Below are 23122 nucleotides of genomic sequence, written 5' to 3' on the forward strand. Positions count from 1 at the left end.
TTCCAAGCACGTGTAAATATAGAACCAGTCTCCAAGCACGTGAGATATAGAACCAAGGTCGCCATGCACGTAGAAATATAGAAGCAATTTCTGAGCACGCCGAAATATAGAACCAGAATCTCCAAATACGTGTAGATATAAAACTGGTTTCTAAGCACGTGGGAATGTAGAACCAAGGTGTTCCAGTACGTGGATTATCGAACCTGAGTCTCAGCATGTTGATTACTAGAACCAGGGTCTCAGCAGGTGAAAACACATGGGAATATGGAACCAAGGTATTATAACACGTAAAAATATAGAACCAGGGTCCCAAGGGCACATAACCGTAGTAGGAGTGTGTGACGAGATTAAGTGAGGGAGGGAGGGAGGGAGTCAGGTGGAGAGAGACGTCATGGTGATGTTCATTCGGTTGGTAGGTAGGTAGTGGAGTGGACGGTACCATGGAGGAAGGACCTGTGTGTGCTGGTGCTGTTTGTATATGTTTATTTATCTTTTATTTTAATGTTAGCCTATCCTATTTTCATGTTGATTTAGTCGTGAATTTATTGTTAGTATTTATTACCTTTAAAAATATTTGTTATTTTGCCTTTGTTAAGTGCATAAAATATTGTTGGAATATCATGTCTGTTTTTGTTATTTTTATTGCCAATATTATTTGTTTTTTATTTAAGGTGTTGTTATTGTTTTAAAGTTATAATGACGTTTTTTATTGTTATTTGTCATTGTTCTTCTGTTTTGTTGTCAGTATGAGCTGCAGGTGGTGACGTTTCTGCTTCTGCTGTTTTATTTCACGTCCTGTTACTCTTCGTATTTTATGTGGTTATTATTGACGACTGACCTGCTGCCGATTTTTCATAAAAAACGATTTTTAAAACGCCGGAATTTCACTGTTTTATAGTGGACACTCGTAGTTTTGGCAAATGTGTTTAAAAGTGGTTATTTCTAAGTTAAACCTAATCTAACCGTAGTTGATAAGAAAACAAGCAGCAGGAGCATTGTTAGAAGACCTCTCCAACCTAACCAAAGAAACTTACCTAACCTTACATAACTTCCTAGCCGTGGGGCACCGCCCCTTGGACTCCTCGTATATTAAACAGAAAGAACTTCTATGGTATGCAGTAATTTTTATGTTTTTTTTTTATGGTAGGCAGCTCTCAAACAGGGAAGATATTGAAAACATATTGTGTTGTCTATTGGTAGACCCTGCTGCCATACGGCATCACGAAAATTGTGACCAAGTCCCATGTTGCTGATCTGACTTTCTGCCTCATACACAATTGCAGGGTTTCAATTGTTTCTCTTAATATTGACAACACAACATATATGTCGTTTCTCACTCTTGATTTATTTTTTGGTTTGTGTATTTATTTATGGTTATTTTTAGTATTATTTTTAATCAATTATTATTATTATTATTATTATTATTGTTATTATTATTATTATTATTATTATTATTATTATTATTATTATTACTATTACTATTATTATATTTTCGTCTCAGGCCCTGATGTGGGTCAGTAACCTGTGCTCAGGTGGGCTAATCCCCGTAAAAAAAAAAAGCCGTACGACTCCTAACCGAATATTGTCATCAATCGGAGCTGTCAATCTGCTTGGCGGGGGATGCTCCTTCTTAGCCTCATTACCGCTGAGAAAGACAAAGTAGTGCTCGTCTAGTTGCCTAATTATCTACTTAACAAAGCAATTTCCCCCCAAAATGATTATCATACCAGAACTCGTTGATGAAAATATAGTAAGAGTATAAACATTGTAACAAATAACACATCAGCGGGTTAGTCATCAATATTAACCATTGTTTCTTATGACTTCATATTTTTCATTAATTTTCTTTTTAATGTTGCTGTTGTAATTTTCCTTTTTGTATTAACTGTTTTAACGGTGATTTTTAACGGGAGGATGTACAGTACAGTATAATGAATGTGTATATGAATACCATTGATGCCATTACAGATATCGAATAATCATGCCGTGAGGACTACAGTGCCAAGAAAACAGTGCTGGAATGTATTCATCGATTTTATAAGCGTAGTGGAACTTGTGATTTGATAACCGAGACCCACGTTTTGTGCTGGACAACAAGAGCGTCGAAACAAACCTCGGTCATCGAAGAGTGCTTTAACATTAATGCTCCTGTTTCATAACATTGCCCCTGTATGTTTGGAGCATTTAATAGTGGTGAAGCATACCCACATAATGATGTAAACAATTTCACCAATATATCGGAGTGATTCGTGGACTTGGTGACTAAAGGGTTGAATTATTAATAAAGTGGACTTGTGTCACGGGAAGAGGTGAGTGGCGGCAGCATGCATTATGGAGGGTTAGTGCAATGTGCAGACTACTTCAGAAATAAATCCCAGGGTAGCGTGGGCCATAGAAACACTTCTGGCACCAAAATTTGTGGTCAGGGAGATGAGGCATGGAAGTACAGTGTGCCTGGCAATTCTAATTACAAAAACATTATGTGTGACAAAAAAACAGGGTACAGGAAAGTTGCTCAGGACCTTCATATAAATAGAAGCTTGTCAGTATATAACAGGGGCAACAAAAGCTCTCTGCCAAAGGCCAATGGTAGCAACAGAAACACACTATCTCAGATGAACAGGAGCAAGATAGTTGAGAGAGGAGAGGTGAGGGTGACCCCGGGCATAAGGATGTCTCCCAAGAAAGTCGACTTCATCAGCTTTATTGCCTGGAGACCGGAGGCCAAACAGCTACCCGTGATAGTAAGTTCTCAGTTGCTGTGAACCCTACTATCCAACGCCAGTGGTACTGTACTGCTAGCTAACCCGATTCTGTACTGTAGTTAGTGCTATGGGCTTGTCTCATAGCAACAGAATCCTAGTTGTGATGGATAACTTCAACACTTGGGATGTCGTGAATGATGGTGGTGGTAGAAATATCGATAATGTAGTTGAGATTACTGCATAGAACAACATTTGGGAAGTTAAATCATGAACATACAGCTTAGTGTGTTATCCAGTGAGGATTATTGTAGTTTGTAAACTATTTAGTATACTGTTATAATACATGTACACTTACTTGCCCGTCCCATCTTACCAGTACAGGTACTTGTGGGTAGTGATGGTGTTAGTAGATGCTGGGGTTACGGCTGTGTAATCCAATGGTTCCTTGGTGACGAGATGCATTGAAAACTTAACCTCATACCCAGCGAATCATTGGAACATTAAGTACTGTATGTAGTTACCTATGCTGGAGCTGAACACTTTGATCAGTTAGCTAGCCTTTAGCCACACACACACACACACACACACACACACACACACACACATACACACACACACACACACACACACACACACACACATACTACTACTACTACTACTTTGCTGTTACTCAGAATCGAGTATGACGATCATATAGCTATGATACAATGATGAGTTATTAAGGATGTCACCTGCATTGGTGAGCTCTGGGGTGACTAGAGAGGCTGATACGGGACCAGCAGGGTTGTCCACAGATGTTGCATGTGTGGAGGGCTACAGCTAGTGCGGGAGGGGCAGCGGCTGCGTCCATCTGGCATTAGTGCTTGTCTGCCTCGGTATGCAGTTGGGCTAACTCGAAAGTATTGACACCTTCTTGTGTGGCGTTACAGTGTGGAGTAATCATCTCCCAGGTGAGGGGGTCGATTTGGCACTTTTTCAGGTTTGTCTTAAGATTATCCTAATACAATGCAGTAGTTTCAGTTGCCTGCCAGCCTTACAAATGCAGTACGAATGAAAACCTAAAAATATTGAAGGTTAGATATGGACACGGAGGTAGCAGTAAGAGTCCCCCCAATACTGCAGAACAGAAATATGATGATGCACACTAGTGAAGCCAAACAAGTCAGTCTTTACACATGAGCTTATACAGTATGTGGCGGAGGGGAAGGAAACCTACCCCTGCCCTTGACTTCCTCGGTCAGGCTCATGATGTGTTTTGAACATTCATGGATGTGTTTTGTTAGTGCATGTGTGTGTGTGTGTGTGTGTCTTTGCTCGCTATCTTTGGGTGTAATGTGTGTATTTGTTTGTTAGTGTGTGTACGTTTCGGTGTTGGTGTATGTGTGTGCATTTATATGATTCAGAATGTATGTGTGTTGAGTGTGCATTTTTTTTTACTTTATGTATGTATGTGTGCATAATTTTGTGTGGGTGTGTTATAAACCAAGCACCTCAGAAATCAACAAACTGCCGTGAATATTGAATAACACGTAGAAATGCGTTGTAAGGAGTTGGTCGAGTTCTGTGCCGTAATATAGGATTTGTTCTTTGGTGATTACCGGGTACCTCTTTTATTATCACATTTACTTATTATTTTACCTTGAAACCATTATAATACATTTATTGAAGATGTATACACACAATGGACTATCACTAACACACCTAGAATAAGGCTATTATCAGTTATTATTATTATTATTATTAGAAACACGGTAGATTGAAAGCCAGGTGAGAATTACACGGTACAGTATTATGATGTCTCTCCCTCCCCTCCCGTCCCATTTTGGCAAACAAATAATAGTAATATTGGTAGTAGTAATAATAATACTTCTTCGTGTGACTATCCTCAGGTAGCCTCTTTGTCTCAGCGCCGGGTGAGTTGATATCTTTTAAGAGTGCTCGAGGATATCAAGCCTGAGTTCATTATTATTTGTTGCTGAAATATTTTAAGTTTGATATCATAACGTATGGAGTTTTTGATATCATTACTTAATGTTGGTGTGTTTTTTGTTTATTCCATCATTATGACCTCTCATTATACAGTACTACGTGTTTGTTGCTGCAGTTTTTTTCTCGCTATGGCCTCATATTTTGTTGTTGTTCATTTCATCAGCACAAAGACATCATCATAATGAGAAATACCACACAACATTTTGCTTATTTCTGTGGTTGTAGATTGTACTTAGTGCATGGTAAGTGTACCTTGTCTTATGTAACACACTTTTCCTTGCATTTGATAAACTGTATGTGTGTGTACTGTACAGTATACAGTATACAAGTAATACTGTAGTATAGGGGGCCCAAAAAATTCGCAGGGGTTAGGTTCTCATAATGGCCATGAATTGCCAATTCGCGAATAACATTTGCGGACGGGGGGGAGGATTTTTACTTGTGTACAAAGAAATGTAGGTATATTCCTTTTGTATTTGCCCTTAGGACAATTATTTCTTTTACCTGTATTGTATATATATGTGTGTGTGTAGACATACACACATACAAATAAATGATACTCTAATGAGAAAATACTCTCACAAATAATAAGAAACAATTTTATTAAAAATGTGAGTCTACCCTCAAGTCCATGCTTTACTAATAAAGTAATAAAGCACGGACTTGAGGTTAGACTCGCATTTTTAATAAATTTGTTTCTGATTATTTGTGAGTATTTTCCCATTATTTTTTATTTGTACTATGTGTTTTATGTGTGTCTACACACACACACACACACACACATATTTACAATACAGGTAAAGGAAATTACTGTCTGTAGAACGAATGGCTCCCTGTCCCATCCGCAAAAATGCCAGCAACATTAAAACTACCCACAGACATTCTTGGGTACATCCAGGGTGTCCTCCGCGAATAATAGAGGACCGCAAAATAAAATTTCGCGAACTTGAGGGGCCCCTGTACATACATAGACGTTTTATTCATCTTTTTTTTTTTTTTATCCTTTTAGAAGAATGGTACGATGTGGGAAAAATAAGTATGGTATGTAAAGTACAGTACAGTATATGTAATTGTTATGCAGTATACCAAGTACAGTACACTACTGTGCATTCTTACCTATAATTTGTATCTCAGTAAGAGCATTTTAGTTATGGCATGGGAACAGTACTGTAGTTAATGTCTTCATCTATATACAGTAACTATATCTTAAGTGTGTGGAGTCCTGAGGGGATGTTATTATTTCACGTGTTAAATACTGACAGTGACCAACTCTTGTTCCCTCTGTCTGTATGATCATCTCTGTTCAAACTTATTTTTCTTTCTCTTAACTACTGTACTGTGGCTAATTGTATGCAAGGGTCCCCGACTTACAAACGTACAACTTATGAATGCCCGCTGATACGAACGAGGTTACACTTTAAATTCACAGTACGGGTACTGTATTTTATTTACCTGATGACTTATTTTTTACTTTCAATTACTGTATACTGGATTGTCATTCTATTTCTTCTTTTATCTTAAATTAAGTGATTTTAAATGTATATAAGGACTTACTCTATGGTTTGGTGGGATTTTAAACATTGTTCTGCAAGTATGATATGCACATAGCATAGGTTTTGACTTGCGTACAATTTTTATTTAAGAACTTCCTCAGGAACGGAGCCTATTTGTAACCCGGGGACCCCCTGTACAGAATCTTTAAACAACATTACTTTCTTTTCGTGCATATTTGTTGTTCTTGTGTGAGTAACTGTAGCAGTGTAGTATTAGTGATGTGCATGTTGCTAAAGTTCTGTACTGTGTTCCTCAGTAAAGTTGCTATTCTTCATTGTATATGTTTTTTGACTGACTGCCTTGTAAATTGGGCAAGACTCTGAGTCTAGAGGAGTATAGTACAGTACTGTATCTTCTATTGTCTTAATAGTTGCTGAAATAATGTACAATATCTTTTTATATCTGTTATGCCTTTGCACAGATTTCATCCACATGCACATTCCTATCAAGGTCTGTTGTGATTACACTTGTTTTATTGAATAAACTTTAATTCAGACTACACTAACTATCTCAGTTAAGTGTCCACATCACAACACCTGTTGACACTGGTAGTGAATGATGAGTTACCGTACTGTATATGTACCGTACTTAATGGTGGTGAGACCTTGATTGTTGTTTGCCCTCTTTAGTAATGGATGGTAACTTATGAAGGCCTCTTTACTGTTATAGTAAATGTTGACAGAGAAAATACCCACTTCCAGTTCCCTGAACCCATTACTGAAATAACAGGCTTTTTTCATAATTTTTCCCATTATTTATTTTCATATTACTGTACGTGTACTTTTTGCAGTTGGGATTATTCTTACTCACGTGTAAAAAAAAAAGTTTACTTTCGGCGAGATAAAAAAATGTGGGCTTTTAACCATTCCTCTTTGTCTATCATCAATTCATTGGAAACTTATTATGTATGTGTTACCCTCATCTTGGAAATTTCTGACTGGATTATGTTAAAACTTAATACAAATAGTCTGTGAGTGACTCCTCATGTCTGACAAGGTGATGCCATACACCATCCAAAAGAACATACAGTACTTGGGTAACCTCCTCCCTTGTGTATATGTGGATAAGACTAGCCATAATTGATGCAGGATTATATACCACGAATAAATCGGGTTATATTACCTAGAAACACGGCCGTATTATCTCTTGATGGGGTTCAGGGTTCTAGAATACAGTCTTACACCTGAACCATGAATTCTGTTTGTGTTTAGAGACCAATCATTCTTGTACAAAGAGGTTTAGCTGAGGTTATTATTCTCTAACAGTTACGTGCCATTACAGAAGGTGGAGGAGCGTTCGGGAAAGCCCCCTGTTGGCCGGCCTCGGAGTGGAACCATCGGAGCCACAGGTCTCCAGCAGGGGCGGCGGGGCGGAGGTTACCACTCAGAGGGCTATTTCTCCTCTGACCAGGACGACGAAGGACCCCGCAGGACTGGTCAGTGCCTACAACCATAAATTAAAAAAATATATACTGTATATTTTTTTTTCTGCATACGGTATACACAATAGTGTATGTGTAGGTTATTAATGTGTCAGCGATTTCAAAGTAGTGATGCTCTTTTATCAGTGTTGATCAGTGAATGATGGGCATATTTAATACTGCACTGTAAATGCTTTTTTCTGAGAATTGGGCACAAATCCTTGTTACCAGTGGATCTCCTAACTTTATGCGAGGGGTTCAGAACTTACAACAACAAGCAATATCTCGGTACAAACAAATGAGATAAAATGTGGCACTACTGTACTACATAACTTAAGGTAGCTACTGTACTGTTGAGGATGATGTAGTAACCAGACCATGTTATTGGTTGTTTCCAGATCTTAAATCCCCGCACTCTCCACGTACACCTGAGTTACGATCCCCGCAGACGCCCCAGAGATTGGTCAGGTCCTCGTCACAAGACTCTGCCAAAGGGGCTAGTCTCAGGTTCGTTCATATGTGAAATATTATTTTTTTTAGATAATAATAAGGACTTTTCATAGCAATAGGAACACAGTACAATACAGTTAGTTTTTCAACTGTACTATAATAAGGTAGAGATGTTTTCAAGTCATCAATAGACTCAGTAAGACTATACAGTAGTCGGTCTGTGCCATCATCCAGCATTCACTTCCTGGTAAGACTTATACTGTAGTAGTTTTATTCTTCAAATTTGACTCATTGTGTTAAGTTTTTTCTGTTCCTTTTTTTTAGATTACTATACTTATATCTTTTGTTTTTCTTAAAGCTTTTCACATTTGAATTTATCTTCTTTGTTCTCTACATAAAACTATTCCTAATTTAAGTCACAATATATCTTTATTCCCTTGTTATTGTTCTCACATTATGGTTGTATTCGACTTTTTTATTTAATTTTTTTTCTGGGAAATGTTTTATTTGTGGCTTCTGTATGTTTGGTGGCATGTGTAGGCATGTACATTACCCCAGGAGGTTGGTGCTCTGAGTCACACACTGGGTAATACACACTTACCTCTCATTTTCTTTAAACATGAACATTTTATTTTATTTACTCACAATTCCTTCCTTTGCTAAACATTTAACTGAGTCACTCTGTAAATGCAATGACCGTAACTCCTAGAATGAGCATGCACGTCACTAAATTGTGGACGACAGAGTGTCGGAAATATTGCACGTTTGAAAATACTCACATGACCCAGCTGCCCCGAGCAAGAACATTTACACCGGGAATGTGACCACAGTATCCGAACGTCGCTCTCCTCTAGCAGTGTGTGGTAACTGTTGCAGTGTAGCTAACCCATCAAGTGAAATGTGTTAGTGGTGGATGGGTTTTTTAATCATAGTGCTAGTACTGTATCATTGAAGAAAATTTAACAAACTAGAATACTAACCTACTTCAGTTGACCTGTGCTAACAAGAGGAGTAAGGTGGGCTAATGTTGGAGAGGCTAATAGTAGAGCCGTAACTCACAGTGAACTAACATAGAGGTAGTTAAGCAACGGCTAGCAAACAGGAGACGGCTTCAGCTGACACGAGTATCACGTCTCCCGCCAGGATGCGTACTCCTAGCCCCGATAATGCTAGCAGGGCCTCCCACGCCATGACCCTCAACGAATCGGCTTCCTACTTGATCGAGAAGTTGATGAACAACACCCCAGAGTCCCAGAGGTACGACCCAATGCTCACCCAGGCTTTAGAACTGATGTTACTGTCTGCCAGATGCTCATTACTGCGAATGCAAGAATAGTACTCCAGAAATATTTAGTTGCTAGAGCTTTGCTCACGTCCTGAATTGTTTGCTTGGCAGTAGTTCTTACAATGCATACAGGAGCACCTCAAGTTATTGGTGATGGTTCTCGTGTCATTTGTTTCTTTGTTTGTAATAATTGTTGACCACTTGTCCAGGACATTCTTCACCCACCATGTTTCAAAACTCACTTCTCAAAATGTGATATATAATATTTCATCAGTTTTTATGTACAGCACATTAGTAACTAAGGAAAGATATTCAATAATTCCTTGATTTGTCCAGATTGTTAATTGCAGTATTTGCAAATATTGTATAATGAATATTAGTTTGTGATCATGTCGACAACAGTGTGAACACAAATGTCAAGGAACAACTCTGCACCTAACATAGATCATGTTCACAAAGTACACTTTTTGTATACCTTTGAAGCACAGTGTCACATTCAAAATCTTCTCCAAACACACAGTGCACTGAACATCACCTCACTGCCTAGTCATATTAACCTGACAGCAGTGTTGAAAGCATTCACCAAAGAATCCTTGTGAGTTAACCTGGCTGGCTGGCTTGCTGGCTGCATGCATCATGCTGGATTTGATATACTTTTCTTTATTAGTTTTGGTTTGAATCTTGCCATGTGTTGTGTGTTTTAAGTGTGCATTAATATTGTCATTGTCTGCTAAGGGTTGAAGCTGTTCAATATATATTTCTCTGTTAAGAGGTCTGAATATTTCTGTAGTAATACAGAAGTGATTCAAGGTTCTGGATGAGGAAAGATATAATGATGGATCAAATTTTCCTCCAATTTGTATTAAGGATAAGTGAGGGAGGAGACCTGGCAAGATTATGCAAACACTGTCATATTCAGAAAGTTGTTTACAGCTCCATACACTTGTACTCTGGCTGTAAGTTTGACAAGATTAGCCATAGCTGTGTTGTGGAGAATGACATGGTGCAGTACAGTACTAAAGACAGAATAGGTTTTGGCAATACTGTAATCCTTTTTTTTTTTTTTTTTCATTCCATGCAGTTTATTATGCCAAGCACCAGTGAGTGATGCTCTTCTTGTACTGTGCTTTATACTTGACCGTGCGAAGGATGAGCTATTAGAAGTTTTATGTCGGGTAAAGGTGAACTTCAGGGTAACACATAAATGAGTTTCATGTCCACATCATTCTAAAATGTTGAAGGCATTCTTCTCAGTAGCTGGACTTGAGTTGTGGTCATAAGTTATTAGTGATAATAACTCGGACACTCCGTTACAGTTTGATACAGGTAGAATACCATCCATTCCCAAACTTACTGTACATACAGTACTAGGAAAGTTTCTTTAATGGTAAATTATTCTCCGTTCTACAGTCTGTTGAATACAGCGTGTAGCAAAGTTTTAATTATGAAAAAGATATCAATATGACACTGTTTTTTATACCCGAGATAAATATTTTTAATGCCCAACTCGGTGAAAAATAAGATGACAGGTGATGCTTATGTCTTGACCTCACTAGTTGCAGTACAGTACTGTATTAGAAGGCTTAGGATGAGGCCTCATAGACTAGAATCTCTGTTGTCTCAGCATGTGAGGGAGGCAGCTAAGGTGCTCAACCCTACAACCAACTTCTCCCTATTTGTTTGGGCATGGAGTAAAGTTAGACAGAAGATGTACAAGAACACCCTGTGTTATAGTGTTACCACACCTGTTCTTCAGTACAGTAGTAGAGAAAACATATAGGTCTAGAAGTTTGTGACTGATATGTGGTGTTGGTCCCAGATCTGTGGTGTCTACAGTGTACAGTACTGTATAGTATTGGGATGTTGAGTGTGTGTGTGTGGAGAGAATGTTGTATGGACCATCCAGCTTCAGGTTAGGAATACTACTGTACGTATGTCATAAAGAGGAATATGAAGAAACACATTACCAGAAAATGAAGGATGATTACATAATATTTTAACATAACATTATAAGGACACATAAAATTGGATGCTTTTGGAAATTGTCAACAGGAGATGTGTGAATTATTCTTACAATGAAACTTAAAAGTGAAGAAAATGGACACCAAGTTTTGTCAGTGTAAAAAATCTGAGGAAAAGAGAAGCGTGTAATGATTTCTAAAATTTACTGTGTAGCATGCTTATATGTAGTAGTTTTGAAAAGACTTTATCAGACATTAAATGCTTCACTTCCAGCATTCCAGATTCTAATATTTCCAACAAGAAAAGATCTTGTTCTTCCCTTTACTTTACCAACAGCCTCAGTACACTACCAGCTAGGTGTTAGTAAAGCACCAGGCACTTCTATGGTCACCTCTAATATACCTAAACCTTCGTTTAATCACCTAACCTTTTAGAGTCGCCAAACCAAACCCTGGTACAGTCACCAAACCTTGTATACAATAGTTATTTGTTCTTATTATTGTTTTTAATTATGTGAGCACAAATCTCATAGTACTGTAGTATACTCACAAAGTGCAGCATAATATATTAGTAATTTCCCAAGGCAGGATAGTCATTAAGGATTGAAAAGTTTCCTTAGTGTAGTGTAGCCACAAACCAAGTGCAGTCATCATCCCCGACACAGTCACCAGACCCTGGGAAATCACCAAGCTTAAAATGTAGCACCAACCCCTATGACTATAACCAGTAAGTACTACAGACACCTACACAAGTCCTGTCGCCTCTCCTCCTGAATCACCAACCCCAAGATTCAGACTCTTGAATCCAAAGCATTTATGGATAGAATATTGTAATGCATCAATGTCTACTGCTTCAGGTTCACCAGTTTGAATCTTGGGGTTCATGATTCAGGAGGAGAGGCGACAGGACTTTAGCGGGTGACTGTACATATATGAGGATCTCTAGTGGTTCACCAAACATGTCACAGAATCATGACTGAGGTATAGAAGTAGAACGAGCAACATTTGAACAAGCTCGTGTCCAATATAGGATGTTTTTGTCCTCACGAGGCATGTTTAGTATTGTGGAAGGTACTGTTATGTGACAAAGTTTGAATGTTTCACTGTGCAAGATGGTTTATGTCAAACTGATAGGAGTTGTTTTATTGGTTATATATTTAGACCAGAAAGCATTAATTTTTCATTATATATACAATACTTGTACAGTATTTTCTAATTCATTCCTCTATTTTTTTTTTTATAAAGTTGTCTGATAGACTGGTACGACATCCCAGAGGTTCATATAAATATCTAAAATACTGTAGATGCATTTTATACTCCATACTGACATTATATTCCTTTAGGTTTTCTTTAATCTTTTTACTGTTGTTGTTTTCTTATTGCAAAATGTTTTTACTGGGTAACATAGTTCAGTAAGATGTAGTTATCAGTGGTTGTGAGGATGGTGATGGGTGACTGGTGTTGTAGATGTGTTCAGTAGCAAGTGGTTGGATTGATTGGTGTTGGTTGTAAATAATAATGTAGCCAGAGATAATGACATAGCCATAGAGATAAAAGAATAGCCACAGATATAATAACATAGCCATATAGATGATAACATAGCCATGTCGATGATAATATAGCCACATGGAGATAATAACATTGCCGCATGGAGATAAGTGTACAGAAGGTAGTTGGTTATTTTCGTATTTGTCATGATGTACCCACAAGAAGTGTACAGTACAATACATGTTGATGGGAAGTCTTCCAGAGGTGCCATGAGTTGCTTGTACAGTGATTTACTTCCTTCCTTATTGTGTCTCCTGATCTCTGGAGTGGTACCTGTGGCGAGAGTCAGCGACTGTGGGGCCTTGACATGGTGATGGGTTCTGTGCCAAACCTTTATCATTTTACTACTTAACATCTAACTAGCCATTCAGACAGTTGGTCTGATCTTTGTTACTTGTCATGTATTGATTAGTACAGTACCCAGAGAAAACTGTTATGATGGGTAGGGTCACACTGGATAACACCCTTCGCACATCTGTCCTGGGCTGGGGATTGAACCCAGGATGCAATGATGAGAGATAATGTATGCACTTTACCATTGTAGTACTAACAGCCATTCATCTCTACTTGAGTGCAGGCTTGACCCTGTTTAATCTTGTCTTAACCCCTCTGAACTGAAAAAAAATCATCTTGTGTCAGGCAAATAAAATATTAAACATGGCATCCCTGTAGTGAAGGGGTTAAAATGCCAGAGCACCATCACTGTATTTGTCTTGCCCAGCACTGTCTCGTACTGCTGACTCTGACAACACAGTTAAGGTTCTTACAAATTCTTCACCCCAAACAAGGCAACACAAAACTCATCATACTGTACAAAACCAGTGTTAACACACAATCATCACTTTCAAAAGGCTGTTTATACAAGCAAAACCAAAGTTTCCTTACACACACGCAGTCCAGGAGCTAGAAATCTCATAATGATTCTGATTTTACAACTAACTACATCCTAAGGAAAGGTAAATGATGGGCTAAAACTCTCCACCCTTGATGAGCCAGACAGTCACCTCCACCCACCTGTAGACCCTAAAGATGTACCTCTACACATACTATTGAAATGACCCTATAGTTATAACGATGTATGGTCCCAAAATAACCCCCAGTCCTTAAGAGGCTTTTCAGACTACAACAGACCACCACTACCTCCCTCAACTCTTAGAAACCTTATAATAAACATCCAGTAGCTGAAATTGAACATCTTCCTCTTCCATCAAATCCAGACTTGTGACCCATACTTCTGTAATCTCTAAATTTTTAGGAACACACTTGTAAAAAGCAATTCCTTCACTTTCAGAGACAAGTTTTAGTTTCTACAGTAATACATAATTTGGGTTTTGACCAGAGTATTCCACTTCAGAATTCCCTTTTCTCCTTTTTGGCAAAAGTGATGCTATTCTTGTTAACTTTATTGGGTTTGCCTCTATCTCATAATGTACAGTACAGTAAGTTTCATCTGACAGTTAGTCAGAACTTTAGTCAAGAATCTTCACATTTCAGTAGAGATCAAGAAATTTTGATATTTTCAGTAAACAAGGTATTGAAGTTTAGAATGTTTTAATGTTTAAAGTTAGTAAATGAGTGCTTTTTATAGGTCTCGGGTGACTATTTGATAATTTTAGAGAATAAGATGACACATACCTGTTTACTGTACCACAACGTCTACATAAAATGTTTACCGATTTCAGGAAACAACCTGGTAAGACTGAAGGTCGAACTTGTTGTAAAGCCGATAAGAAACCTACAGTGGCTGAGGTCACAGGCCGGAGCAAGAGTGAAAAGGGGACCAAGGTGGGTGAAACAACAACACTTGCTTCATGAGGTCTGGATACCTTCTTGAAAATCACCTTATTTGTCTTTCTTCCCAATCAACATTTCTGGAATTTATCTTTGCGGTTCAGAGATTGTTTTTATATTATCATCTGGGCATTTTGTCTCTCGTATATAATTCAAGACCACATATTCATGGTTAAGATCGTTGCTTTCAATATTTGTGTATTCTGTGGGGCCATTGTGATGGAGTTACTTTTTTAATGTTTTACTTTTGCAATGAAGCTCTTTTATCATCTTGCCTGTTAATCATTGTTTTTGTCAAGTTCTCTCTTGAAATATGAATTGCCATAGTTTTTGTTCAGGTTATTGGGTATCAAAGGAAACACAGGTTGAGAGAGACAACCTTACCCCTGATATGTTTGGTTACCAAGCTGAGGTTTTCATCTTGCACTGTTTGAAATACTCATAGATGTATTATAGCAATGTTGTTTTGTTCACAAGCAGAGCACTGTTAAAATGACACCTGAGGGACAAAAACAGAGCAACAGTGCCAACAGTCTGAGCAGCTGCCAGACCTATGATGTGAAGCAGGAATTAGAGAGTGTCGGTGGTAAAGAAGAGAAGGTTAGTAATGAGGTATGTCGACATCTTTTTTTAGTCTTACTTGTAGTAATAAGCACAAATTCATTTTACTTTTTATATAATATTCATCATCACTTATTTTGTGAGTACTTGCGTCATTGCTGGGCCACGTAGTGATTAACCCGAGTGTTATGTTGTCTGTCAGTCATTCAATTTAGTTTCTATACTCTAAATTCAGTTCCTGTTGCCCCTCGCCCACCAAACATACTCTCAAGACCACTATTGATTTTAGGGGCAAAAGATCAAAGTCATTTTGTGATGGGTATACAGTACAGTACAGTATTCCAGACCTTAGTTTTCAAATCAAATTCTATAATGATTGGAAACAACTTCCATCTGCTGTTTAGATAATATCCAACATCGGTTATAATGGATAATTTGAAGTTTTGTGCAGTAATGGGTTTATATCTGTTGTGTAGATACTATCCAAGACTGTAGTCAAAATGTACAGAGCTTTCCTTCACACATGGACCTGTGGACCCTTGGGATGGTACCACATCTAGTGTTAATACTGTAATTCGGAAACTATTAATATCCAAGAAACATTATGATCCACATGTGAGGATGACGGTACAGGTGCTCCTCTACTTACGAACGAGTTACCTTCCTGAGGCTTGTTATTTTGTAAGTCCAACTTTACTCCTGTAGATACCAAACCTATTGTAAAAAATGAAAAGATTGTGGATATTTAGTACAGCTATACCCTTTAATACAACCTTAAAACCTGGCTCACTCTTCTCCTCTTAGGTAATGTTTGTTCTATCTGTAATTTTCTTCAAAATAATCCAGTCTGATCCACATTAAACACCTGTTCTGGCAGGTATCCCCCCTCAGTGATGATGTTTGTATCTCTGAAAGTTTGTAAGTTGAACGTTCTTAAGTAGAGGAGCACCTGTACAGTATTATGATCCACATGTGAGGATGACAGTACAGTACAGTATTATGATCCACATGTGAGGATGACAGTACAGTACAGTATTATGATCCACATGTGAGGATGACAGTACAGTACAGTATTATGATCCACATGTGAGGATGACAGTACAGTACAGTATTATGATCCACATGTGAGGATGACAGTACAGTATTATGATCCACATGTGAGGATGACAGTACAGTACAGTATTATGATCCACATGTGAGGATGACAGTACAGTACAGTATTATGATCCACATGTGAGGATGACAGTACAGTACAGTATTATGATCCACATGTGAAGATGACAGTACAGTATTATGATACACATGTGAGGACATGATCAGTAAGTGAAAAGATTGCTATGATGATTAAAGTGTAATGGTGGAGTCAGTTTTCTGTAGTTTATCATGTGCGTTTATGACTGAGTCCAAGATTACCACCAGAAGAGACTACCTAACAGTTGTAACCTAATTTATGATTTTTCATCCAACAGGCTTTTGTAACTTAATTATGATCCTTCAAATGACATTGTTGTAACATAATTCACAAACTTCCATCTCACAGGATGACGTGAGTGAGGCAGGAACGTACACAATAGAAAAAGACTCATCGTCGCCGGAGGTAGAGCAAGCGAGAAACGACATCGACCGAGTGTTTGGTGTGTCTGGTACCGAAAGTGAGGTTGATGTGGTCACGCCCCGAGGAAACGCCCCAACAGAGGAGGCATGGACACCTACCCCAGAGTCTGACAAATTCAAGGTATAAGCATTTCAGGTCATGTTGAGCTTCTCAAGGGAGGGAAGTATCCAAACACATTATAACCACATTATAACATTTTATATATATATATATATATATATATATATATATATATATATATATATATATATATATATATATATATATATATATATATATATATATATATATATATATATATATATATATATATATATTGATGCTTAAGGAATTCACACACATTACCTGAGGCTTGATGGGGGTTGAGACACATATGTACTGATGGTCAGGTTACTGTACAGTGCCCTGGTGTTTATTAGTTATAGGCCAAGTCAGGTTCCTATTTGGGTTCTTAGTAAACTGTAGGTTATGACAGTGTACAATTTGGACATTTTTAATATACCAAATGTTCTTTTTGATAATTTTAAACAGTAAATCATTCCCTATCTTGTATTGAGTTATTTTATTAGCAGAGGAAGGACAGTCTAGTATAGTGAATGATGTCAGTGATTTCTTACTTGTGTATTAATATGGTGATGTGAGTTAAAGGTTCAGGGATCTGTATAGAGAAGTTCCTTGTTGCAGTATTGTCCTCTATGCCCCATAAGGAAATATACATGTATTGTACTCTTATTGAAAATTTCTCAGATGTGTATTTGGTTAAAAAAAAGTTATTTGGATAAAAGGAATTTAATGTTTGACATTTTTCTTCAAGAAGAAGTCAGGACAGAGAGAAAAGGTCAGTGATGTGGTTAAATTTATGTACAGTACTTAGGCTCTTGTCCACAGTGAGCAGCTCACAGTTTCCACATGTGTATCTTATATATGGGTGTGCTTATGTTGCACGACTGTACTGCTCTCTCATGTAGTTCTCTGCACAAGTATCTTATTGTATTTTCCCAGCAACATTCACAGCTCACTGACCTAAAGTGTAACTGGAGGTTAGAGTCATACATATTCACTCTTGTTGTGAGATGGTGGGGGGTAAATTTTGACTGTGTCTCACCTCACATATATACTCTCACCCCCAGATATTTGTCATTTTTCTACCTACCTAGTTACCTGTGTGTGTGTGTGTATATATATATATATATATATATATATATATATATATGCCAAGTAAATCACTGTATGTTGCAATTCACATCTTCAGGGTGAAGATGTGCTTGGGAACTTCGTGTTTTCATAGCATATATATATATATATATATAAATAAATAAATATATATATATATATATATATATATATATATATATATATATATATATATATATATATATATATATATATATATATATATATATATATATATATATATATATATATATATATATTCTATTCACCTTCCTGTACAGGTATATTTACAATGTAAAAACTTTAATTAGTAGTTATTATTATTAAAAGTAGTGTATAGTGGTAAGTGATAGTGTTAATGTTCCTTGTTGTTGTTCTCAGTTGACTCACACACAGTTTCCCCTGCACTGTAATTGTCTGAGTCCCCATGTCCTACACTCCCTCTCTCACATTATTCAGTCAACCAAGCGCTTATTCCAGCACCATTGATTCATGTATTTACCATTATACTGGACTGTAGTTTAGGTCTGAAGGGATAGTTAAGAGGATGTGTTGTGAAGAGCTTGGCTTGGTTCATCTGTTTCTTGTGTCTGATCATTACTCTTGTTTCTTTATCATTGTCAGAAAATCTTGTCAGAGTTTGATTTGTTTTTGACTGTATAACAGTATTTTCAAAATAAAGATACAATACATACTATTGAATCAGACTATACACACAAAATTATTATTAACCCCTTGAGTATAATGACATTATATTTCGGGGTTTAAGTCATTGTACTCATGGGATTAAGTCATACCCAAATGGATAAGTTATCGTACTCTAAAGGTTGAGTCATCATACTGTGGGAGTTAATAACATAGAGAGTCCTCAGACACACAGACTTGATATTGCCGTGATGCAGAAGTGAATAAAAGATATAAATTATTTTCTTACCCACAGAGTCCTGGTAGCATAAGTCGCAGTAGTCCAAACTGGATTCGACAGTGGGCAGCACAAGTAGCCGAGCACACGAAGTCCTCCGACGCCTCTGTCAAAACATCAATAGGGTCTCCTCGTGGCACGAAGCCTCCACTCGCATCCCTCTCGTCCTCCCAGGAAAGTAGCGAATCCCGTCCCCGGCGGAAACTGCCCACTCCACCCACGCACCATCCACCTTTCTCAATGGCCTCCCCTAAGGTTAATGATCTATCTGACAACCAGAGTCCCACCAAGGGCCGGGTAAGTCTCCCTTATGACATCATTTTCAGTAGTCTTCATTTTGTATTATCATGTACTGTACAGTACAGTACTGTACAGTACTGTACTGTATTTGTATTTAAATAATACAGTCATATCTTTTTGTTAATACCCTGTATTAATTGTAATGAAAAATTCACAAGGAATTCAGTGATCATGTCATTACTGAGACTTCTTTTCTTATATTCTCTCTCACTCCCTGTATGCAGTGTCTCACAAGGCTTGGACACTATAAGGTTGATGCTCTTTCTAATAACTTACATTCTAAAGTAATATTACTCCAAATCTTTAACCTCCACTTTCTCTCTTTCAGAAGTTGAGCAGATTATTCTCTGGGGTGTTTGAGCAAGACTTACACTTGCTGCTTTGGCATTGTTTACCAACTAACTTTAATTCTTTTTAATGCTTTTAATTTTCTTGAGTTCATTATTCTCTTTAATTATTAAGACTCACATCTAAATATGTAGGTTTTCTCGTAGTCAAAGGCAATACTGCCCTCAACCCATGAAGCAAATGACTCTTGGATGAGACTTTTTATTTTCTTGTGAGTCAATACTTGAATATAAAGTTCATTCAGTATGATGGACATACTGTACATAAATATCTGAAAATAAACTAGTACAGTATTCATTTGTTTCTTGTGGGTTGACTTCTGTATTTTCTTTAATAGAAATCTTAGTTTTGTTAAGCTTGTTCACACTGTGTCATGAGTTACACTGTCCTCTGTCTTAATCGGCTGTTTTGCACTTTTTTTTTAATAATCTTCATGTATTCCTCGAAATAATCTCTTCAGAGGCAAAAACCAACATATTTCTAATTTACTTTGGCTAATGCAAGTAAATTCCTCATATATATTTTAAAGCTGTCTGTCTACTTGCATCTTATAAATCATATCTTTCCCAACACTTATTACAAATATCCAGACCATAGAACTTAATGCATCACATCCCATTTTCCATCTCGGTTTGACACACAGGTTCCCCCCATAATGCCTTGCATGGTAATGGACAAAACCTCTTTAGAAAATACCATGTAGAATGAAAGTGGATAAGAACACACGTAGAATAAAGACAAAATAAAACATGGTCTTTGGTAATAGGTTGGATAGTTTAAGTTGGCTGGGTTAGGTTATATTAATAAGATAAAAGTTAAGCATATACCAGTACACATGTAGGATGGATATGTGTGTGTTTGTGTCTTTGTCCAAGTATTTATTTGTGTTTTTGTACAGGGAGTATTTTGCCAAGGAGTTTTGCCCCATACTCCAGGCACAACCATGATCCTCCAGTACTCACTGTATCTGTTTTACCTTCTCTGTCCCAACCCCTTCCTTGATACCACTGTCTTGATTTATGAAAGAAATAAGGTTAACATATTATTCTAATTTGAATATCTGTCCATCTCATCTTTTATATTCTCCCTATTTGTCCTTTTCTTTCATATTCTTCCATTTATTAGATCATTAGTTGATTATTTGAAATCCCTGTGTCTGTATTACTGATTACACAGGAAACACGAACATTAAGCCATATCCAGACAAAACATGCCGCTAGTTAGGTTGTGTGAAGCAATGGGAACAAACCATATAGATATTTATGAACCTTGTAGTAGTGGGAATCTGCCATAGTAGAACACATAAGATACAACTGTTAGAATTTGGATTAAATGCATGAGAGTGAAGAGAGAGAGTGAGACTGTATATAGTCCTGGTTCCAGATACTGTGTTGTGTGATATAGTGAGAAGAGTCTTGTGAAAAATGGTATCCAAAAGTCCAAACCTCTTATTTGGTCCACTTTTGATTCTCATATTACTCATATTACTCATATCCTTATTGTCTTACCTCTTAAAATGTCTATATAATGAGAAGGGGATTGTAAGTGTGAAAAAAAAAGTGCCCGAACCTCAGAATTAGTACACCTTTGATTCTCATTACTCGTATCCTTCTATGCTACCCACTTCAGAAGTTTTGTTATTCACCATCCAATTGCCTTATTTTGTATCATTTAGAGTAACCCCTATTTCACCTGACAAACTTCATGTTCCTCTCACTTCTTCATCTTGAACCATGCATGAGGGAAGCTGCATGTAAAGTTTGTCATTGCCTTTTACAGCTGTACATTGTCCAGTTTATTAAACAGGGCTCACATTGCAAAGTTTAAGACAAGACACTAACTAAATCCCCCTCGCCCCCCAAAAAATTACAACACCATTTTAACAGTTTATTCACCACCTCCAATTATATATTCTTATATGTGACAACTGCATTAACCATTTCATTCTATTATCCAGCACCACATAAAATCACAATTAAATTATCCATATTGATAAAACTGAAAAGAAATACAAAAGAAGATTTACCAGTTTTACCAATTTCAAGAAAAGCCTATAGGAAAATTTATGATTGGCAGCATGAGCCTTGCTTAATATACTGTACCTGTGCTTTATATACTGTACCAGACCCTCACTTTATGCTATGTGCATACTGTACCTACAGAACAATGTTTAAAATCCTACTATATCATAGCCTAAGTCCTATATACATCTAAAATCACTTAATTTAAGGCAAACTAAGAAATAAAATGACAAAATACATTAACTGAAAGTAAAAAATAAGTCCTCAGGTAAATAAAAGGTAAATAAACTAGTGTAAATTTCAAGTTTATCCCCGTTGGTATCGGCAGGCTTTCGTAAGTCGGACATTTGTAAGTCGGACATTTGTAAGTCGGGGACCCCCCTGTACATAGTCTGACAATTAAGTTCGCGAACTCATGCTACAGGTGCTGGTACGTACCTTACTGAGGATCGGCGCTGTGGTCCCCTTGCAATGCTATACACGGACGCCAGTCTTTCTTCCACCCTTGGAAACATTTCTGGAATAGCTTTCATAGCTGCCGTCGTGCTACTCTGAAGGTCATCCACATCCTGAAAATACGTCCCCTTGATGTGTTTCTTCAGCGAAGGAAATAGAAAAAAGTCACACAGGGCCAGGCCAAGTCAGGTGAATAAGGAGGGTGTTCCAATAAGGTAATTTGGTTCTCGGTCAATAACTCCCGCTCAATCAATGCCGTGTGCTCTGGGGCATTGTCATGATGCAAAATCCACTTGTTTCCAGCAAAAAGTTCTGGGCATTTTCATCTAACTTTTTCTCTGAGTATTTTAAGCACATCGAGATAATAAAACTGGTTCACACCCTGCCCTTGGGGGAACAAATTCTCTGTGAATGTTTTTTGCAGTCCTGCTTGTTGTTGGTCATCCTTCTCTGTCATCGTCTGTAACTTCTTCTCTTCCCCCCAGAAAATCGCTTAATCCACTTGTAAACTGATGTTTTGTTTAGTGCATTATCCCCATAAACTTGGGTTAACATGTCCTGAATTTCAGGCCCAGTTTTCCCCAGGTTCAAGAGAAACTTGGTGTTCGTTCTTTGTTCTAAAACAATACAGTATTGTCATTATCGCTACAAAACCAGAAACCACTCTAATACAGTAGCTGCCACTGCACATGTCCTACTCGCTTGAGATCAACAACACAACTGGGGTAGTAAGAGAAGGGATCAAGGTCACATGTATGCCACTCACACTCGTTACAGTGCTGCCGCCTGTTGAGCCACGTGGCGAGTTTGCTAACTTAATTGTCAGACCTTGTATAATATGAAATAATATAATATATCAAACTAATGCGCCATATCTTTTACAGAACACGTAATAGGGAATCTTTTCCGCATAAAATGAATTGTGTTTAGAAAAAAGGTCGGCGCTTAAACACAAATTCGCATACAGAGGACCCCCCAAAAAAAAATGCGGATTTTTTTTTCGCGGTCCTCTATAATTCGCGG

The 23122-nt window shown here is 37.5% G+C and overlaps 1 protein-coding gene across 21 annotated transcripts in view; it reads left to right on the plus strand.

The window, feature by feature from the left end:
* Nucleotides 1–23122, plus strand: part of LOC121876862 (serine-rich adhesin for platelets-like) — a 132215-nt gene that overhangs the window by 91297 nt on the left and 17796 nt on the right. For 12 of the 21 annotated variants that reach the window (XM_042382359.1, XM_042382363.1, XM_042382352.1 and 9 more), the window contains 9 exons: nt 4595–4618; nt 7530–7683; nt 8067–8175; nt 9262–9375; nt 14595–14697; nt 15181–15315; nt 16805–16999; nt 17694–17717; nt 18993–19271. In XM_042382359.1, the coding sequence (XP_042238293.1) occupies nt 4595–4618; nt 7530–7683; nt 8067–8175; nt 9262–9375; nt 14595–14697; nt 15181–15315; nt 16805–16999; nt 17694–17717; nt 18993–19271 (1137 nt within the window). The remainder of the gene's footprint in view (nt 1–4594; nt 4619–7529; nt 7684–8066; nt 8176–9261; nt 9376–14594; nt 14698–15180; nt 15316–16804; nt 17000–17693; nt 17718–18992; nt 19272–23122) is intronic. The other 9 variants (XM_042382350.1, XM_042382353.1, XM_042382347.1 and 6 more) reach the window with 8 other exon arrangements.

The sequence above is a fragment of the Homarus americanus genome, unplaced genomic scaffold (assembly GCF_018991925.1).
Source record: "Homarus americanus isolate GMGI-L3 unplaced genomic scaffold, GMGI_Hamer_2.0 scaffold50281, whole genome shotgun sequence".
Lineage (NCBI taxonomy): Eukaryota > Metazoa > Arthropoda > Malacostraca > Decapoda > Nephropidae > Homarus > Homarus americanus.